Below are 20,616 nucleotides of genomic sequence, written 5' to 3'. Positions count from 1 at the left end.
GTGGGTGCTAGCTGTGCTGAAACTGCCAGCCGTTCGTGCTAGAGTTGCCCCTCCTATGGATGCTGTCTGCTTAATGTAGGTCATCAAAATTGTCTATGCTTGTCACCTCTGATACACATGTCATAAGTTGCCCATCACTGATGAAGGACATTGCCTAAATTTCACATAACTGTATAGAATAGTTGCTGAAATGCAAGTTATAAGCTATATGCTAATGAGAGAGCTAGTGCACCTCAGGGATTTTGGTAGCTGCCATTGCACTTCTTTCTTCATCTATACCTCTCCCTCCTTTATGTACTAACCCATCTAGCTTGGATTTGGACATGCCTTCTCCTCTCTACATTGTGCTGGCCAGCATTGGCCCCCATATCACAAAAAATGACTTTCCCAATTGTTGGCCCAAAAAAAAATTGTGTATATGTGTAGAAAGGCAAAAAGCAGCACTCCAGACGATATGTAGTGAAAAAAATCAAGTGGATTTATTCCATAATAGCAGCGACGTGTGAGCCTTCCTAAAGTTAGTCACAACCGCATGAGACTCATTGCATGATGCAAGCCACAACCCCTATACAAAGGTGCTAAAGTTTGGACAATGTGAAACAATAATTACATCATCACAATATAATCCATCCATAAAGTACATACAGTATAATTAATATTTCCATGGTTAAGTGGATTTAAAAAATCACATGATTATACCGTCCATCTTGATGTAGTGCATATTCGTTGTCATTTACGCGTATAACTGCATTCAAACATTCATATAGATTAAAAACATACACACAGGGTAATGGACGTGTTTCCCCATTATCTCATACTGCAAAAATGAAGCTGATCGTTGTATACAAGTGTATAAACAAAGATCTGCGAGCATGAGCTGAATGCTGGAACGCATGGACAGAAATGCAATGTGCGCATGCGCCACGCCGCTATCTACAACTCAATGGGCGCATCACAAGAACTACTTGTGGAATAAAAAATACAACATTTCGTAGACTAAATGAGAGGGATCAAATGCTGAAGAAACAAAAGAAACTAAGAATGGAAAGAAAGAAAATTGGTCAAAAACATCTAAGGCAAGCAAAGGTCATATAATATACTATATACAGGGCGTTATAATATAATAGACCTAAAATTGGTCAAAAAAACCTAATAAGGTAAATATGAATCAACCCCTAACAAGGGGAATATGGAATCACAGAGCAATATTAGGGTACACAACAGCGCCATAACAAGACAGATGTACCTGCGCACACACATGCCTGAAAATATGATTGCCCAAAAGTGCCTATGTCAAGCCCCAATGCTGCTGCTCAGACCTCCACACCATGCATGCCCAGAGTTAAATTCACACAGAAGAATGTGATCCTACACAATTTGAAACGTGAAAGTAAAGACCATGGCAAAAAAATGACAAACGCCAATAGTAATGGCTTCCAATTTTATGAAGGCGAGGGGGTATATACGTCCAGCAGCTTGAAAAAAATCTTTGATGCTCGTACATGTTCTTTTCATTTCAGATTTCAAAATATTGCAAGTTGTAACCTATTATGTTACAATTCTGCCAATACAGCAGAAAAGGATGATTAGAACTATACAGGGCCTAGAGATGGAAGTACATTAAGTTTTGAATCTACATTGAGACCTATGGGTTTCAAAGTACCCAATGTAAAAATCCACCACGATTACTTTAAGTAATTGTTCATGACCCCCCCCCCCCCTGCGTAGGAGAGGTATATGATCTTCTAAATGGCCTGCTTCTGTAAAATGTTTAGGGACCAGTAAATCTTTGTCTCAAACGTATTCTGTATCTGTGGTGTATCATACGAATTTTGAATTCTAAAGTAGTCTCTCCCACATAAAGGACGACTCATTAAGTAAATCACAAAATTACAGGTACAGGTTAAATAATATCCACAAGTCGTTGTGATGCGCCCATTGATTTGTATATAGAGGTGTGGTGCATGCGCACAATGCATTTTCGGCCGTGCGTTCCAGCATGCGGTTCACGGTCGTGGATCTTTATTTTTACTGTATGAGACAAGGGGGAAACACCTCCATTACCCTGTGTGTGTGTGTGTGTGTGTGGGTTTTTAATCTATTTGAATGTTTGAGTGCATTTATACATGTAAATAACACTCAAAATTGAAACAAACCAAAGTAGGGAGGAAAATATATTGTATGGTAATGCAATGGAACCTGTCCTTCTCCCTACATGGTATAATACCATATGGCTGTTTGGAAAAACTAATACATAACCTATTGTTCTTCCTCTCAAAAGAGTGGAAGAGAAAATCCAACACTATAGCACAATTAGAAACAAAGAAAATGGTAATAGTAAGAAATATTTTATTTAAATCAAAAGACAGATAACAAATGACAAACACTGGTTAAAAATGATTCTACCCCAAGGGGGGACACAAGATGAGGTTGCACTCCAAACAACAAGATCATCGAGGGGGTGACGAAGGCTGCAAGCCAGCCGAAACGCGCGTCGGGGCGTTGTCATTCCGGGCAACGATCATCTTTAATATGGGTAAGGTATACTGCATTTATGGATTACGCATGTTTATGCATTTTGCCCACCATTAGGCTCCATTAAATTGATAATTGTCCTACACTTCCCATTTATACTTTATTAAGGCCATTGGTGCCTCTAACCTACACTTAATTTTCTCGATGATCTTGTTGTTTGGAGTGCAACCTCATCTTGTGTCACCCCTTGGGGTAGAATCATTTTTAACCAGTGTTTGTCATTTGTTATCTGTCTTTTGATTTAAATAAAATATTTCTTACTATTACCATTTTCTTTGTTTCTAATTGTGCTATAGTGTTGGATTTTCTCTTCCACTCTTTTGAGAGGAAGAACAATAGGTTATGTAAATAACACTGAATATGCACTATATCACGATGGAATGTATAATCATGTGATTTTTATAATGTACTTTATAATGGATATATTTAATTATATGTATTTTATGGATGGATGATATCACCATTATGCCATTATTGTATCACATTGTCAAAAGTTTAGCGCTTTTGTATAGGGGGTGTGGTTTGCATCATGTGATCATGGTGTCCTGGGTCTCACCTGAGGTATATGTATGCGGTTGTGACTATATGTATTTAGCTTGAGGCAGGTTCACACCTTGAGCTGAAACGATGCTGCCATTATGGAATAAATCCACTTGATTTTTTTCACTACATATCGTCTGGAGTGCTGCTTTTTTGCCTTTCTATGTTCTATACCTGGAGAGCCTGCTGCCTGGCCCTGGTTAGCCTGCACCCAACATTTTTGAGTTTTGTGCTACTTGCATTATTTTTGTGTGTGTATAAGGTTTACTTATATGTCTGTACAATGGTCATATTATATGGAACTTATTATGGCAACCCTGCTTTCCAGTGGATTTGTTATAGATATTTTCAGGTGAGATTTGCAATCATAATAAGGTTCCACTGAATAACTTTGGTTATGATCCATTCTGTGTGTCCTTGGCTACTGAAATGACAAAGTTATAAATTTAAAGGTGCAGAGAAACAATGGTTATTTTAGGTAGGTATTCCATGTAACGTGATGAGCAGGGCTGTAAATCCTGCATAACGGTTTACATTATACTTAAGTCAGACATTACAGTTTATAGTGAGGAATCCTTTCTGGTTAGACGCTAGTGACCGACTTTATATCAAAGAGCAGCCAGTTCTTCTCGCCTGCCCGATTTAAAGAGGAAAAGGATTGATAAAAGCTGCTTGTTCTGTTAAAGCAATCCTGTCACCAGGAATGTAGCTGGTGACAGGTTCAAATCTCCTACGGTTTGCTGATTTTAAAAATGCCTTTGTCAGCATTCTGAATCTTTTCATTACTTTATAAAACATTATTGCACATTACCTGGCTCACTCCCAGCAATGTTTGGCGAGTCCCGGGGAAGGAGAAGGTGCAGCCACCTGTGGTATGCCTGTGTCTCAGACTCTTCTCCTCCACACACATTCAGCTCGCTCCCTCCATTCTGTGCATTGAGCAGGCTGGGAGGAGGTGGATGGGGTGGAGTATAGTGATGGGAATTCCGGCTCTTCTTGGTGATCTGGCTCATTTGGCTCCGCTCACTAAGAAAAGCCAGATTGGTGGCCGAACAGCCAATCTGACATATTAACGCCCCTAACAACTAGCCATGGCTATCATTGGCCAGGTGCATGAATTTTGCCAGATTGGCTCTTCGCAAACTTCGGGTCCGTTCATGTCCTGTTGTATGTTTGTTTGTTTTTTTTGTAAAAAATTTGTGTAATGTTTATAAGGCCAGCAGCACATTACTGTGCTTGGTCCACGGACCAGATTTCACGGACTGACTACGGTGCCTGGGAGTGAACTCCTTGCATCACAGTGATATATGATGTAAGGAATCCCTGCTTCCCCAGGGAAAAGTAAAAGTAGTAATGATATTTTTTTTTTCTCTACTTGACGGTGGGTGTTCCTCATGGACAGCTGTAGAATCCTACAGACCTGATGAAGGTTAAAAATGATTGAGGTCAAACCCAGTTACTAAACCCATGTGATAAATTACAGCTGTAAATTACTTTTTGACTTTGCCAGTCAGCAACCCACAGTACAGAAGTGGCCGCAAAGACTTGCTGAACCAGGATTCCCTGACCTTTGACAGAACCATCTTGTTGATCAGTGTTTTGAAGGCTGACCTAGAACAAACATCTGATATCCAGTTACTGGCTTTATTCCTATAATGAATTCACTTCCTCTGCCCACACAGATTTTGGATGTGAATGTTGCAGTTTAAACACTACTGTATTGTATAAGGATTCCTATTCCACATCTCCACCAATACTGGCATTTATCACATTTTTTTTTTTCTAATTTGCTCATTAGTTTTATTAAGATTTCTGAGAATATTGTGGACAAAGCCATGCAGACCACATAGAAGGTTACTTGATACAGTATGTAGTGCTTAGTGTCAGGCACCTACTGATGCAACCTCCTGCCAAACTGTATCCAAAATTAGCTTGGAAATTGGACACCTCTCCGAAGGTGCTTTTGACTGTGGCATTTTTAATTTAGGAATATATGATCTAATTCTGTATTCCCAGGCAGGTTTCCTCTTACTTTTTTTTTCTGTTGGTGGGTGGCTTTTACATGCAGCATAATTACCAGGTTAACAGTCAAGGAGGCTGCTATAGTGCAGTTTTTTATGTATATTATGGCAGTATATTGCAATCTGTGAAAATGCCCTGTGGCTTACCCACACAAAATAAGCTTGGTAGAAAGATGGCCTTATGGTCTGACTTTATGGATTTCTAGGTCCAGAATTGTGCCCATATCCCGTCTTTATGGATATCTCTGTACTACTGGGCACACCCCTCTTCACACCACTCCACACCCAGGTAGAGTGGGCTAGAACAAAATCGGGCTCAGACTATGGTACTTCACCAGTCGTGGAACTGCCCTAATGGCGCAGTGCATAGGCTCTAGCCTCCTGATAAATCTAGTTGTGTTGGGGGAGGGTGACGCTTACATCATAAATTGCCGCAAATGGCACCAGCACATTATAAATCTGCCCCAAGGGCTTTATCCTTTTGTACTCTTGTGTACACCGGCATACCTCCCAACTTTTAGGATTCCGAAAGAGGGATATTTTCAGCTCCCTTGTCCCATATGACCCATAAACTTATTTCTTAATGTCCTACTGCCCCTCACACTAAATGTCTCCCTTATTGGCCCCCACATATTGCCTCCTTCCTGTGTCCCCCAATTATGATGCCCCTTTTTTTGTTTTGCTCTTATTTAAAATGCACCCTTGTCTGTTCGCTCAATTTAACCATCCCAGAATTTCTGAAAATCACATAAGACTGTGATAAACCTGGTAAAGCATCAGAGTGTCTATTATACTTCACAACACTTGATAAAGATTATAAACAGTCTGCCCCCTCAAAGTGCTCACAGAGGTATAGGCCTAAGAAATCGAACACAACTTCTTTACGTCTATAAGCAGAGGTGTGACGCAGCCTCCAGGGCTCTCTTTACCCCCTCCCCCACCCCCCCACCCCTATAGTTACATCCCTGTTTGTTACTTGCATTGTCATATTTTACAACTTCACAAATCCTGTAGTATGCTGTGGCCTCCTATGTCCATGTGACAAAAGAATCAATTGGAAAACAATAACGGGATGATCAGCTGTCTGCCATAACTGAATATATGACAGACCTCAATACAGAATTACAGTGACCTTATGCATCCTCCGTTCCCCAAGAAGCTGATTTTAGTACCATATGTAGTAAGTGAATCCCAGACGTGTAGGGGCTATAATATTCATAAAGCACAGGGCCCATTGTGGTCTTAATCCACCCCTGGCCTGGAGGTATTTGGCTAATAGCACTTTAAGCTTTGTTCTGCCTCTAGTGCTTTTTAATGGGAGGTGGCTATTATGTAACAGAATATATGTAAATTTTTGCCATTTGGTGTGTAGCTTAATAATAATAATTCTTTATATAGCGCCTATAGATTACACAGCGCTGTACATAGCATGCCTAATTGGTCCCTGTCCCCATGGGCTCACAATCTAGACAACCTAACAGTAGGTTTTGGAGTGTGGGAGGGAACTGGAGGATCCGGAGGAAACGCACGCAAACACGGAGAGAACATACAAACTCTTTGCAGATGTTGACCTGGGTGGGGTTTGAACCCAGTACCCAAGTGCTGCAAGGCAGAAGTGCTACTCACTCAGCCACCATGCCACCGGACTCCATTACTATACATCAATCTGATGTTGTTATTGAGGCGGAGTAGTACTATACTGAGTGCAGGCTCCATATATCTGCAAAATAGTATGGGAAGCACTGCCCTCCCTTTTTACATTCGGTCGTGTGCACATCACCTTTAAGGATGGATCAGTTCCTATACTCTACTTCATGCCCTGGTGCGGGTATAAATTTTTGCATTCCAGATTCAATCCTGCAGATCAGAACCTTACAAAAAATGTGTTCACATCATTCTCCTGAAAGTGTGCTCAAATATATCATTATCTTTCCAGCATTTGCCCTCATTGTTCATTCTGCTCATCTTGACCTTGAGCAAATCCAGTAAATGTTTTTTTTTTTTCCTTGATGCGCATAGTGTAACTAGACTGCCCCCTTGTGGACATTGGAGAAAGTTGAAAGGGAGCAGGTGGAAAATGTTTTTGAAGTTGGATATAATTGCATCTGCTAATTGGAGAACAATTTTCCATTAGCTTTTTCCTGGAAGAATGACACCATCTCAGTTCCTGAGTTTTATTTACGGTTCTACTTGTAGTAAGTTTTTCAGTAGAAGTAAAACTTATATAAATCTTATTGGGGGAAATATGTTTTTTAGGCTTCCTCCACATGAATGCAGCAAATCTTGGCTTTAAAAAAATTAACAGTTCTCGGTCAATTTGAATCGGTCTGGCATCAGTTTTGCACATTTCCTCATAAATGAAGGTCTGAGTGATCCATGAAAAATGGTTCTGACCAGGACGTGTTCTATTTGGATAAGTTGGGGGCATTGATGTGACACTTCATAAACTGGTGAACACACAGCCGATTATCTTTTAGACTTTCAGAATTATTGTATACATTGTGTACATTGACTGATGCCATTGTACCCAGATACAAGGAGACTTGTAAATCTAGAATTCCTCTTATGATTTCCACATTGATGCCGCTCTTCAGCCAAATAGCTTCATTTTTGTTGTAATTATTATTCCAGAGTATAATCTGTGTGCGCTATACAAATAAAGGAATTATTATAATTGGGTACACATGCTGCAGATTACTGATCTGGATATTGGAGGTAGAGAATTGGCGATATATTATAATCTCCAAATGCGTTGTATAAAATCTCTTGTGTGCATACAGTACAAGGAGCTAGCAGGATATGCAAACATTGAGGGGCCACAATGACTCATGGCATTTTGACATTTTATAACTGTGATCCCTGCTTACTGTCTGTAGAGGGCAGCAGTGAGTCACACCATATGAGAAGTTTGGCCTATTTACAGCTAGTGCAGTGTAATGACCTCTTGTGAGAATCTTCACTGTGCAGATGAGTTATGGGTTAGTTTTTACAAATTTCTAGACCAGATTGAGGCCCAGTGTCATAGAGGATTATAAATTCCTTGTACAAAATTATATTTGTAGAGAGCCCATCATTTTCAAAGATTTGACATTTATTGCCTACATATACCAGAACTTCAATGATTCTTATATACATGTTTTTTTAGAACCATCACATGTATATGAGGGCTGTGGCTCCTCTATTTATTATCTCTTTAGGGCAGTATTAAGCATGGTTTGGGTCACCATAGGCCCCAAAAAGTCTTGGGCCCCATACTAAACTGCCCAGATTATAATCCACTAGATGGACATACTAGCTAAGGCCCAGTTCACCACTGCGTCTGGGCTTTACATTACACGCTTTCCGTATGAAGGAGAGTGTAATGGAAGCTAAAACCTCACGTTTTCTTTTGATTTCAGGATTTTCATTGCCTAGTAATAGAGGAGAGTGTATATATGTATATATATGCATATGTAGATCGATCTCTCTCTATCTATGAATTGCTCTTATCTGTACGTGATGGTTATCTGCAGTTGACTATTACTCCTGATTCTGATGTATTTGTTAATGAAACACTCTAGGCATACAGAAATTGTACCTGATAACATTTTATTTTTCTTCTCGAGATCATCTATGCAGATCCTACAAAAATGCACTATATTATTCCACATCATGTGAATATGCATTTAAAGGGATAGCACTTTTAAAGTTTTTCTAATGACGGACTGGTATTTTTCTGTCTTTAGTCGATAAAGGCAAGCAGAAGACGAGCCCTCGAGGACCAGTGACGCAGGCACAAGCTGCACCTGTTGATACACAAGCTCTTGAATTGGCGCATCATAAGGCGGTATGTGAAGAACAGAATGGTATCATCCAGCATCTGAAGAACTTGCTAGCAAGCAGCAACCTGAGGTTTGAAGCTCTGACTGTGGTCATACAGCATGTCATCAACCAGGTAAGGCGGGTGAATCTAACTTACTAGACCAGTGTTTAATGGGTAATTCTTTCAATACGGGATCTGTATAGGTCCAGTTCTTTGTTCTATTTTAGATTATACTAAAATATATTGGTAGCCTCTCATTTTGAAATGAAAGGGAACCTTTAACCAGATTTGACCTCACTAAACTATCAGCACCCTCAGTGTGAAATTGTTTTTTTTTTCCCTAGCTTTTATAGAATTCTCTTTTATCTTAAAATTTGCCTCTTTTACCTACAAAAAAATCTCAAGTCATGTGAAACTGAGCAGAAAAGAGTCATATTTTGCCTGAGATGTGTTAAGTTAGAGGCTTAAGGGGGAAGTGTTAATTCAGATGCCCCTATCTTCTGTTCTATACGACCTAGAAATATGCTGCTGGTATCATACTTGAGATAAGAATCTCCTCTTTTAGAACACATAAGGCATGTGCTTATGTTTATTACAGTAGATCACAGAACCAGTTAAAAATGCAAGCTGCAGATAAAGATCAAGTTCCCATCTATGTCTATTTATTTACTAGGTATCATATTACCCAAGATGCTGTCTCTTGACTCATCTCGTGCAAAATCTGACTCGCTGCTTGTTTGCATATGACTTTGGAGGAGATTTTTATTTTTATAGGTAAACAGGTGAGAATTCACATTCTAGAAAGGACATTTTATACCCTACCTGCAGGGGATAGTAATTGGTGTCCTTTTTAATGCTAGCTACGCTAAAAGCTACTAAACTGGCAGATTTTAACACTTTGAACAGCAACATTTTGTATTACAAGTCATGATTGTTTGGATCATAAATTCACATACACTTCCATCCTAATATATAGTCAAATCTATTATGTGGACATGAAGATCATCGGACATAGAGACCTCCATGTGTATAACATGATTAACGTTTAAAACAGTGGTTCTCAACCTTTCTAATGCTGTGACCCTGCAATACAGTTTCTCATGTTGCGGTGGCCCCAAACAGTGTACAAGAATATTGTATTCGTGCCAAAAAAGTGCAATAAAATCGTGGCTCCTATGGCTTTAGGCGACCCCTGTCTTTTGGCCGTTCGACCCCCACCGGGGTCGCGACCCACAGGTTGAGGACCACTGGTTTAAAAGATTCAGTTTCCTGGTCATTGGCAGACCTTTTTCTCTAATCATTGACTTATTCAAGAAGTCCATGAACCTGTCATTAGGAATGTTATTTTGGCTGGAAACCAATACCAATAACCTATGCTATGCTGATTTTAAAAAGGCCTTTGTCAGCAGTGTGAATCATTTCAGTACTGTATAAAAGTTTATTTTACATTACCTGGCTCTTTGCAGCTGTCCCTTCCTGGGACTCACCACCCGGCAAAGTCCGTGTGCATGTATCTCCTCATGCATTCTTCCTTGCCTCCACACCATCCCCCCCCCCCCCCTTCCTGCCTGCTCAATGGACATGACAGGAAGTGGGCAGGAAGATGGATAAGTGTAGAGCAGAGGAGACTGACACAGGCACACACAGGCTGCTTCTGCTGCCCCTCCCCTGGGACTCATCACACCCTTCTGAGCCAGGTAATGTGAATTGAACTTTTATAAAGTTCTTATACAATTCAGATTGCTGGCAAAGGTATTTTTAAAATCCGTGTAGACTAATGGAACCTGTCACCAGCTAAAAATCACACTCCTGGTGACAGATTTGCTTTAATGATCAGCAGTTCTCTCCAGAGAAAACCTTAGGTTTGTTATACCAACTTTGCATGTTATCCCCCATCCACAAGATGGGGGATGACAAGCTGGTTAGTGAGTAGCTGACTGCTGAGGCCCTCTGGCAAATTTGGCTCAACCGCCTTAAGTGACCAAGTCTCCTTTATACGATACTGCAGGGAAAATATATCCAATTATAAGAATTTAATACATGGACAAGCAATGTGCACCACAACCACTGAGGCATTTCTTCCCAAAACAGCACCACAGATGCCTATGGGTTGTGCCTATTACTGCTAATTTAAAGAGAACCATGGTGAGTAGCAACTTATGAGCACTGTGGTCAATGTTGTTGGAGGAAAGTGCCCATGTTTTTATAATCCTGTCCATGCTTTTTAAGCATAGGTTACATCACTAATGAACTAGAAGTGATTTTGAGAAAACTTGTCTTGTGGACCTATCTTGGCTCTTCTGACTAGTTTTTCTGAATCTTAAGGTGTAGGTTATCACTTTGAAAATTCTTTTAATTTTAGATCTCATTCATTGGTTGTTATATTTTAGCTCCTTTAAACTTCTGCTCTTATTTATTTTTATGAAGCTATTCATGATCACTTTATCGCCACAAGTCCACTCCTAAGACCTGATCTAAGATTGATCACCTTTGTTTATGAGACCGAAAACTCCCTTTGTGGGTCAGTGACACACAATATTTCTAGTTTATTAGAAGGTCTTGGAGATTAGTTTATTTGTTTGGACAGCATCCCATAAACTTTGAGTGTTGGTTGCTACAACAAATGATGTTTAATAAGCCGTAGTGGGTAAAGGTGAAGTGTATCAGAGGAAATGGGAACTGTAGACGGAATGAAAAGGGTCAGACCCAGTATTTACTTTTCATATCTTGGTACTTTTGTCCGCACACTTAGCAGCTGTCATTTGTATCAATCCTTTATTTTATTGGAGCAGTGTGTTTGCTGATTACGTAAACTGATTGATTTAGGTCATTATCTGTGTTAAAAAATATATACACTTGGAATATTATGTTGTAGACTTGTTCATAGAAAGTTTTATTTGATCCACGTTTTCTATAGCGTTCCATATGAGTGCCTTATTTGTGCTCTTCCTTCCAAAATGCATCACCGTATTTTATCAGTTAGTTGGTTATTTATCATTAATAGATTTGTTGAGTCTGTGCAGCACACGTTTATCTCTCTGAGACATAACCCCATGTATCATGTATGTCTAAGGTCCTAGAACTTGAGCCCCCACAAATATCACATCTTGTCAACTACTGTATCCAGAGGGACTTTGCCAGTTAAGGAGAACTCTTACTCCCTGACTATAATCAAAAGCCTCTCACTCAGCAAAACCAGTTCCCTACACTTTACTGAAGAGACCCAACCAGGTCGAAACAGCACTGTCTGCAGTTGGGAGTCTTTTCCTTCTGGAATAAATATGCTGGTTTTGGCTTCAATCTGACATCATATCATTAGGTTTTCTGAAAAAGATGCTTTTCCTTGTCCTGAAAAATTTTATTTGCATGTTTTTCCAGAATCCACTAGTGGAGGATCAGTGAGTATTTCCACACTCCTACAAGGCGGCCTGAATTGGCAAAGTCTCCATAAGGAGAACTCTTTGGGTGCGTTCAAACATTCAGTTTTTCAGATGCGGTTTCCTTTGTCCAAACCAGGAGTGGAGTCAAAAAAAAGCAGCACCACTCAATGATATGTTCTCACATTATGACCCACACCTGGGTTTCGCTTTAAAAAATTCATCTGAAAAACTGATTGTGTGAACCCATCCTTATTCCTTGACCATAATGCTGTGCATGCACTCTCATTATGCATGGAGTACATTATGCATAAAAGTGTTTGTGAATGAAAGAAAAAACAAACCAACAGACCTGTACAACTCTTTTGGTTTGGCTCTAATAGATATCCATTTTATTACATTTCTTTTCTTATCCAGCCACCTTTTTTTTATTCCTATAAAGTGGATACAGGCTTCTGAGATTAGAACTATAAGATTTTAGAACTATAAAGCTCCTCCAAAAACGGCCTCCACTAGTATATTGCATGCAGGTGTATAGTCCATATCTAATGACAATGAATTTTATGCTACATTCTCTTGGTCTTAAAATTGTACATGGAAAATATAATTGAAATATTCCTGTACTAACTGAAATAAGAAGCAAATGCTTATAGTAGCAATGACCTCTTCAGAGATGATCCGACTCCCCTGTCCATGCATTGGCACATCAGGCTGCCTCGCCTTCCTCTGCCCTTTCTCTAGGCTTTGCGGTACTCCAGGGTATCTATATTGGTCACATAAGCAATTCCATTAGTGTCCAATGGCTTCATGAGCACGGTGACCTGTAACTGAATATCTTACAGAGAAATACATACGTGTGACGTTATGCTTTTAGTATTGATGGGAAATGACTTTAAATCCCATATCCATTTTTAGGGAAAAATTATAATGTGGCTAGGTTTTTGATGGTTTTTGATGACACAGGAATTTTTTTTTTTTTTAGTCTGCAGATGAAGATTACAGTAGATGAGTGTAGCTTTCATAGATCTAATTTTAGATAGCTCTGGGCAGGACATGAACAAATTGATCTATGGTGAAAGCTGAGGCAATGGACGTAAGCCAGCTCAGGGCCTTATTATAGCACATAGAGTAGTGTGTGGACACTACTGTACCTTGAAAGCCATCAGTACTGTAAATCGATGTAAAGCTGAAATGTGCTGTAATTGTAAATGCTGCTGAACTTTGTCACATGTGTGAGTATTTAGGGCTCCCTCCTTTCTACACCCTTGTCTGGGACTTAGTGTCCATTAATCTTTCACATGTTGGCAAATATGGAAGAATTTTGAAGTCTGATCTTTGTACCACTGAAGATGTTTCAAAACTAGAATTTTGGCCTATTGTCGAGCAGTTCGTGTGCCAATAGTCGTATGTATGGTTTTATACATAAGATGCATCACGTGACACATGATTCCTGACACTTGATCCCTTAAGTTCATTGTATTACCGTATTTTTCAGACTATAAGGCGCACAAAAAATCCTTTAATTTTCTTAGTAATCAAAGGTGCGCCTTATAGTCCAGCGTGCCTTATATATGAACCGTTCTTACAGACAACCGCTGCCGTGAACTGTGCACAGGTCTGCCACCTGCTGGTCATTCATCCTTATAATCAGGTGTGCCTTATACTCCGATGCGCCTTATATATGAACCTAGAAGTTTTAGCAGGCATTTATTGATGGTGCGCCTTATAATCCAGTGTGCCTTATAGTCTGAAAAATATGGTACCTGAAAAATCTCCAGAAGTGATCTGTAGTATTACTGATGCATCCTGTTTTCTCTTACCTCTATATTACAGATTGGCTAAGAAATGTCAGGAGCTTCCTGACAAACCTATATTAATCTTGTTGTATACTAATGCCGCATCTCCAGTTGCCTTATTCAGCTGCTGACAGAGGTATGGGTAATGGTCAGTTGTATTGCATTGAGTGATAAGTGAATCGAGGCAGACAGTTCCTGGGTTACGTACAAGTTGGGTTCTTTAGGTTTGTACTTAAATTGGATTTGTATGTAAGTTGGAACATGTAGATTTTATAATTGGAGCTCCAGACAAAATTTTATTTTGTCCTTTTGACACTTGGATTTTCTAAATATTGTGCTGTCATGAGACGCCTTTACAGCTGATCATTGCACCCTGTGCAAGTAAAGTGCTTCACCAGAGGTCACAGTGGGCAGAGAGGTCTGTATTTAAGTCAAGTTGGGCACCGCCTGTATTCACATTTTAAGAATTTGATATTCCTGCTGGTTGTTGGCATAAATCTGATCCGGTTGTGTTTACTATGGGTGTGATTTAAGTTTTCGTCTATGCTGGAACAGCAAGAGTATTCAACGCTTGTTTAACCAGGGCTAGCGGAACTGTGCAAATAAGCTAACAAAAAGGCAAACTTGATGTAAAATGCACTGCACATACTTTGAATGGTCTTGAGTATTTTACGAATGCAGTATGTTATACATGTCCTATCTGCTCAGCTCCTTCCACTATTTAACATACTACCTGCATACTACTATAGCTTCTGTTCAGCTCTGTAACATGCTAGAGCAGAAGGAGCTAAGGGACGTGTATATAGTAACCGATCTGCTGGTAGCATGTTACAGAGCAGGAGCAGCTGAGTTTTGTGTGAAAAGGTTCAGTAGAACTATTCATTTAAATCCCTGTTCCTTCATGGTTTAGGGCTACATGGGGAGGTTCTAGTGACTTATGGATTAGGGCCACTTACTGGACTCCTAAAATCCACAATGAGCAATGTTGATTGACATTGTTTTTTCATGTTTAAAGAATGTCTGATGTAGTGATGTGGCCATATGTCATAGAAACAGGGGCGTAACTAGGAGAGGCAGGGCCCTATGGCAGATTTCTGTATGGGGCCCCCTGAGAATACATACATATTTGTATACTCACACATTTACACACTCATGCACACACATTTATGCAAGCATATATACATTAATACACTTTCACAGATCTGTCTCAGTAGCTGTTGACCACATGGGTGAAATAAACGGCAAGAATTAGAGATGATAGATCACTAGTCCTGTTTTGCTTTCCCTTCCATCTCCCCTGACATTTCTTTTGAGCTGCTGAATTATGCTGTGTATTTTTTGGAAGATGTGCACTGTTATACACATATTATGCAGTACAATGTGCAGCATAATATGTATATAATGCTGCACATTCTTTAGTGTGTCAGGTCAGATGCCGGGGTCCCCTGACAATGCGGATCCCATAGCCGCTGTAGTAACACCCCTGCATAAAAAGAAGTACATGCAGATGATTTGGGCACCAGTAAGCCATTTGTTGCTATGATTTAAAAAAAAAAAAAATTTAAACCCCAGTTGTGTAATTATTTGTAATGGCCATAATTCATTTAAACAGTCCCTTCAGAACATTGACCATTGTGACCATGGTGGCCAATAAAGAAGCTCCTTCATGCGTCATGGAAGTTTAATGTCAGTCACAAGGGCACCAATTATCCTCCATAAAATCTATAGATTCTATTTACTATGTGTAACTATAGCTACAAACTGCTTGCATTAAACAAATTGTATTCACAATTTTAACTCCCTGAGTCAAGCTATTGTGGTGAATGTATTATTATTATTATTATTATTATTATTATTATTATTATTATTATTATTATTATTGTTATTTTAATAATAATATATGTTTTTATATATACTGGTAGTTTCAAATATAAAGGAGAAAGTTTCCCAGACATTGCTCAGAAATAGAATGTGTTTTCTAGATAAGCCCTTATCAATCTAGTGTCCTGCTTTAGCTCTGGTGTCCTTCTATTGTTTTGTCAGGGTCTCTGACTTTTACTTACAGATAAAGCATAGGCATTTTCTGATATATCTTTGAGAAGGATAGGTTATCTGCTCCATTGTGTGTATTGAGCTGTAGAGTGTGGCCTTTGTACTTGTAGAGGGTTTATATTATCTTTAAATAATTACACACATTCTCCTTCTCCAAACTTGTCCTTGTCACTAGTTGATCAGTAGACACGTTATAGTGACCATATGCATTATACAAATGTTGACTGAGCCAAAAATAATTATCCAACCTGATTGGGGACTGTGCAATCTTTGTCTTGATGGAAAATGTTGTGTGTCGGGTATGTTGGAATTCAGAAGCAGAGTCATTTTGTTATCAAGAGAGAAGCTGCCACCAGTCTGCCGGTGGATTTTTCTACTTTACCTATTTAGAACACATGAAAATTCAAGCATGCCCTATAATGGGGATTAGATGGTGTAGCGGTCAGGTGTGCCAGCATTTGGCTCATGGCTATGGGAACAAGGCCACCTTTAGTATTCTTAACAACTGCAATGTATGTCTCTAGGGATGAATAACTTGATGTTCACAGTTGGTCCAAAACTGAATGATGCAGGAGTTCACAAATAGTTTGGGTGATCTTTCAACATGTAAGTAGTGCTAGCTACTTAATCCATCCTTAAACCAAGGTGCCTTTGGGCTCATAAGAAAGTTTCAATAAATCTTGTAAACAAGGCCAGGATGCTCTTACAATCCCCATCTTGGGTTTTAATTTTCAATTTTTTTTTTTTCATTTTAATTCCACCTGTTTTTATTGTCTCTGCATTGGAATTCACTGCTATGTTTGAAAGTCACGGTTTGCACTTTGAAGTTCAGGAGTATAGTGGGGGGGGGGGGGACCCTGCAGCAAATACTGAGCCTTGGATGTTTTTGAAGGCAACTTTGAGTGTACATAGCTGCAAACCATTCATGTTTGGACATCTTCACACATGTACCGGTATGTGATGCCGGCATTTGTATAGGCGTTGTCACTGAGACTACATCAGCCTTTGATATTTCTGGAATTATTTCCTAATTAATCAATTAACTGCATTTGGATAGAATTACTTGTGTACACATGATTTTGTACTGTACAGACCTTCATACAGGTTGGCCATCCTCAAACTCTTTCTACATCGTTGTATCAATCTCAGTGATGGATACCTCATCATTCAGAAATGGTGATAATCTTTAGCTTTTTACCCATTATTCATTTACCATGTATATAATGTTTCATAAAGTCCTTTTTGTGGTGTCACATACTCGGTTTCAAGAGGAGGCTGCAAACAATAACTTATTGCTGTTCAATGACACAGGAGCAGAACTGTGCAGAGCTATTTATCATTTTCATCAAAAAGTGTCAGGCAAAATGGTTAGACTCTTGTATTTGAGAGGTTTGTAAAGTATTTGAGAAATTTGCTCTCTGTAGCTACTGTGGAGACTTTTTCTACCCTCTTAATTTTTCCAATTTTTTTTAATTAAAACAAAAAAACTGAAGCAACACTGACTACTCTGGCTTCAATAGCGTCGGACAGTTTTATATTGATTGATATGATTAACGAAAGATCCACAATGGAGGTATAACTGTTACTGTGTTATGCCAGAGGGGATTAATTTCTATCCTACGCATTTTCTCAGGCCCTGCTCAAGGCTTAAAGGGGTTGTTGGGTGCCTCGACGACATGACTTTTTTTTTTCCCCAAAAAAACACACCAGATTTTGGGTAATGCATGTTAATGCAACTCCGCTCTATTCATTCCTATATGGCTGAGCTGCAATACCAGCACAAGCCATGGCCAGGTGTAGTGCTGTTTTTGAAAGATGCTTGTCAGTCCCCAGACAACAACATTAAACCTTTTGCTTAAAAATCTTTCCACTCCAGTTATTGTGCAACACAAAACATTGCCGTGGTACTCTATTGTACATTAGTGTCCCTTTAATGTATATCAAAGCCCATAGTAACAAAGAGATTGACACGTGGTTTCAGGACATCAATGAACCCAATAATGGGTGGCGTGTGAGATCTGGTTGTTCTGTGGTTACCCTTTTAACAACATACGTGACATGGACTCTACATCAAAGTGTGATATGAGACCAATTAACACATTAGTCACAAGTTGCTTCTAGTTTCGTGGGGTAAAGGGTATCTACCACCATTTTCTTGGTGATAGACTGTCCATATGCCACCCTCAGTATCTTATGCTCTCTATATGGAGCCTATTTGTGCTTCCTCGGGGCCCCCATGGTATAGAGAAAACAAACTTTTATATCGATTAAAATGAGCTGGAGCCCCTCCTGGCTCCTCCAAAGGATAATTTATGCCCCCCTTCCTCTCCTGTCTCATTCTTATGCATTGCTCCCAACTACCCGCGTGGTGATTTCTTGCACAGCCGGACAAGACCGAAGATCTCACGACAGAAGAGTGCCAGATGACGTCACCGGCTGCCTGACCGCTTCGGTAGCTGGGAGTGGTGCATAAAATAGCCTTCGGAGGAGCCAGGAGGCGCTTGTCAGATGAGACCCTGAGCGCCTCCGGCTCATTTCAATAGATATAAAAGTTTGTTTTCTCTATACCACATGGGCCCTAGAGGAAGCGCAAAGAGGCTCCATAGAGAGCAGAAGGTACCAAGGGTGGCATATGGGACAGTCTACCACCGAGTAAATGGTGGTAGATGTCCTAGAAGTGTTCAGTTTGTACAGAAGTAGAGCATTGGCCAACATGGGTGCAAGTGTATACTGTGTATACTGGGCAGGGGATTTCCTCATACGAGGCAGGACCAATAAGTAAAGGTGGACTTCAATGACTCAATGATGCTGTCACAAGGCAGTTTTTTCTTTTCATTATTTTGATGATACACTGTGGATATTGGATAGAAATACTTGCTATAAGCGTGCATTTGTAAAGTTAAAGCATTACAGTGGGTCATGAAAATCAACTCCTCATAAATCATCTAGTGATTTCCCGGATAACCTTACTTGAGCTTTTCTAGTGTCATTATAATGAGGAGTAGACTGACTGATGATTATAACCTATTCACTAGAGACCAAGCAGTAATACCCCCACAGACTTAATAGGATGCCCTGTCAATCTATGTGCACTATACATTTCTAGAACTATTAGAGACTTGGGATTGAGAAGGACAGCAGCCTGCATTTATATAGGGAGATGGATCAATAAGTAATGATATTCTTGAAATCTATGTCACAGTTCTTTGTTTTCTGCAGCCATAATTTGTATATAGACGTTATCTACAGTAGTTTGATATTGTTACATCCCAATGCTCTTTAAGCAAAGAATCTGTCATGACTGTATCAATTAGTTATTCATTGCAGGTATGGTAGTTCCCGAATGTTCTCCTGTTACTAGAACTGCACCATTTGCCAGTGTGGACCACATAGTAGGAGAGATGAGATCTGATTACATATAGCTACTGTCATTGTCCTGGCTATAGAGGTCAATGTTTCCTGTATGGAGAGGGCAAGGGTTTGCTCTACCGAATGAATCTAGAACCCTCAGATCTGTAGTTGTTAATTTGCATATCCAAAAACAAAATTGTTTTTGTTGAATCTAGTATTTTCTTTGAAGCAAAAAAACTACTGCTCTAACCCAATGGATCAGTACGGTGACCTGGGGTCTTGATACTTTTGTGGCCCCTTGGTACACTGCTTCCCTTTGCTGGATCTTCACATAACTTGACTTTGTTGCACAAGATCTGTATTACTTTAATTGCAGGTAATGGGAATTTATTACTAACCTGCTCCCTGTTATTGTTCCTATACTGGCAACAAGTGGTCCAATTGCAGTTGGGTCCCAATTTGCTGGTGATCTTTCGGATTTGCATTTCTTGTGGGTTTATTGTATTGGACAGTTGACTGTGTTAATAAACCTTTAGATAAGTTGCGGTGTAGAAACTTCAATTGATTCTCACAATTTTGTTTTACAACAATTGCAGTACACAATATATCACTGGAAAAAAAAATAGCAAACCCCTCCAAAATGTCCCATCTGAAAATTCTCTGAAGAGTCTTAGGAGAGGCTGATGATAGTTTTTTTTTTTTCATTGCCTCTTGATCCTTACATATTAACAATTCTGAGAACTTCCATTAATTCTGAATGAATAGTACTAACATCTCATCAGATAATATTAAAGTAGAAGTCAATGTAATGTCTGCAACCTTTAGCATGTATGTACTTTTTTTTCTAATCCGTTTTTTTCTACACTTTACACCAAATGTTCTATTATCTTACTTTTTGTTGCTTTTTTAAGCAAAATGTTTTTTGTTTTTTTTGGTGTTGAATTAGATTTTTTTCAATTTATTTCGCACAAAGCTCCTGATTACATTTAGAAGTGCATTAAACCGAAAGCCCCTTATATGCTAAATATACGCCTGTCTTCTGTGTGAGGTCAGCCCTTTCCCTTTAGCATCCAGGCTGATATTTGAGTAAGTGGTAATCGATCAGGCTAATGTCTGCCTCTCGGTTTTCATATTCGAAAGGG

At 39.4% G+C, this 20,616-nt stretch overlaps 1 protein-coding gene across 8 annotated transcripts in view; it reads left to right on the top strand.

Annotated features, from left to right (window-relative positions):
- MTUS1 (microtubule associated scaffold protein 1) overlaps window positions 1–20,616 on the top strand; it is a 129,059-nt gene that overhangs the window by 84,237 nt on the left and 24,206 nt on the right. For all 8 annotated transcript variants that reach the window (XM_072122343.1, XM_072122352.1, XM_072122361.1 and 5 more), the window contains one exon: window positions 8,822–9,030. In XM_072122343.1, coding sequence (XP_071978444.1) covers window positions 8,822–9,030 — 209 coding nt within the window. The remainder of the gene's footprint in view (window positions 1–8,821; window positions 9,031–20,616) is intronic.

This window comes from Engystomops pustulosus, chromosome 1 (assembly GCF_040894005.1).
Source record: "Engystomops pustulosus chromosome 1, aEngPut4.maternal, whole genome shotgun sequence".
NCBI classification, from domain to species: domain Eukaryota; kingdom Metazoa; phylum Chordata; class Amphibia; order Anura; family Leptodactylidae; genus Engystomops; species Engystomops pustulosus.
The sequence above is the reverse complement of the archived record's forward strand: the minus strand, read 5'-3'. Positions and strand labels throughout refer to the sequence as shown.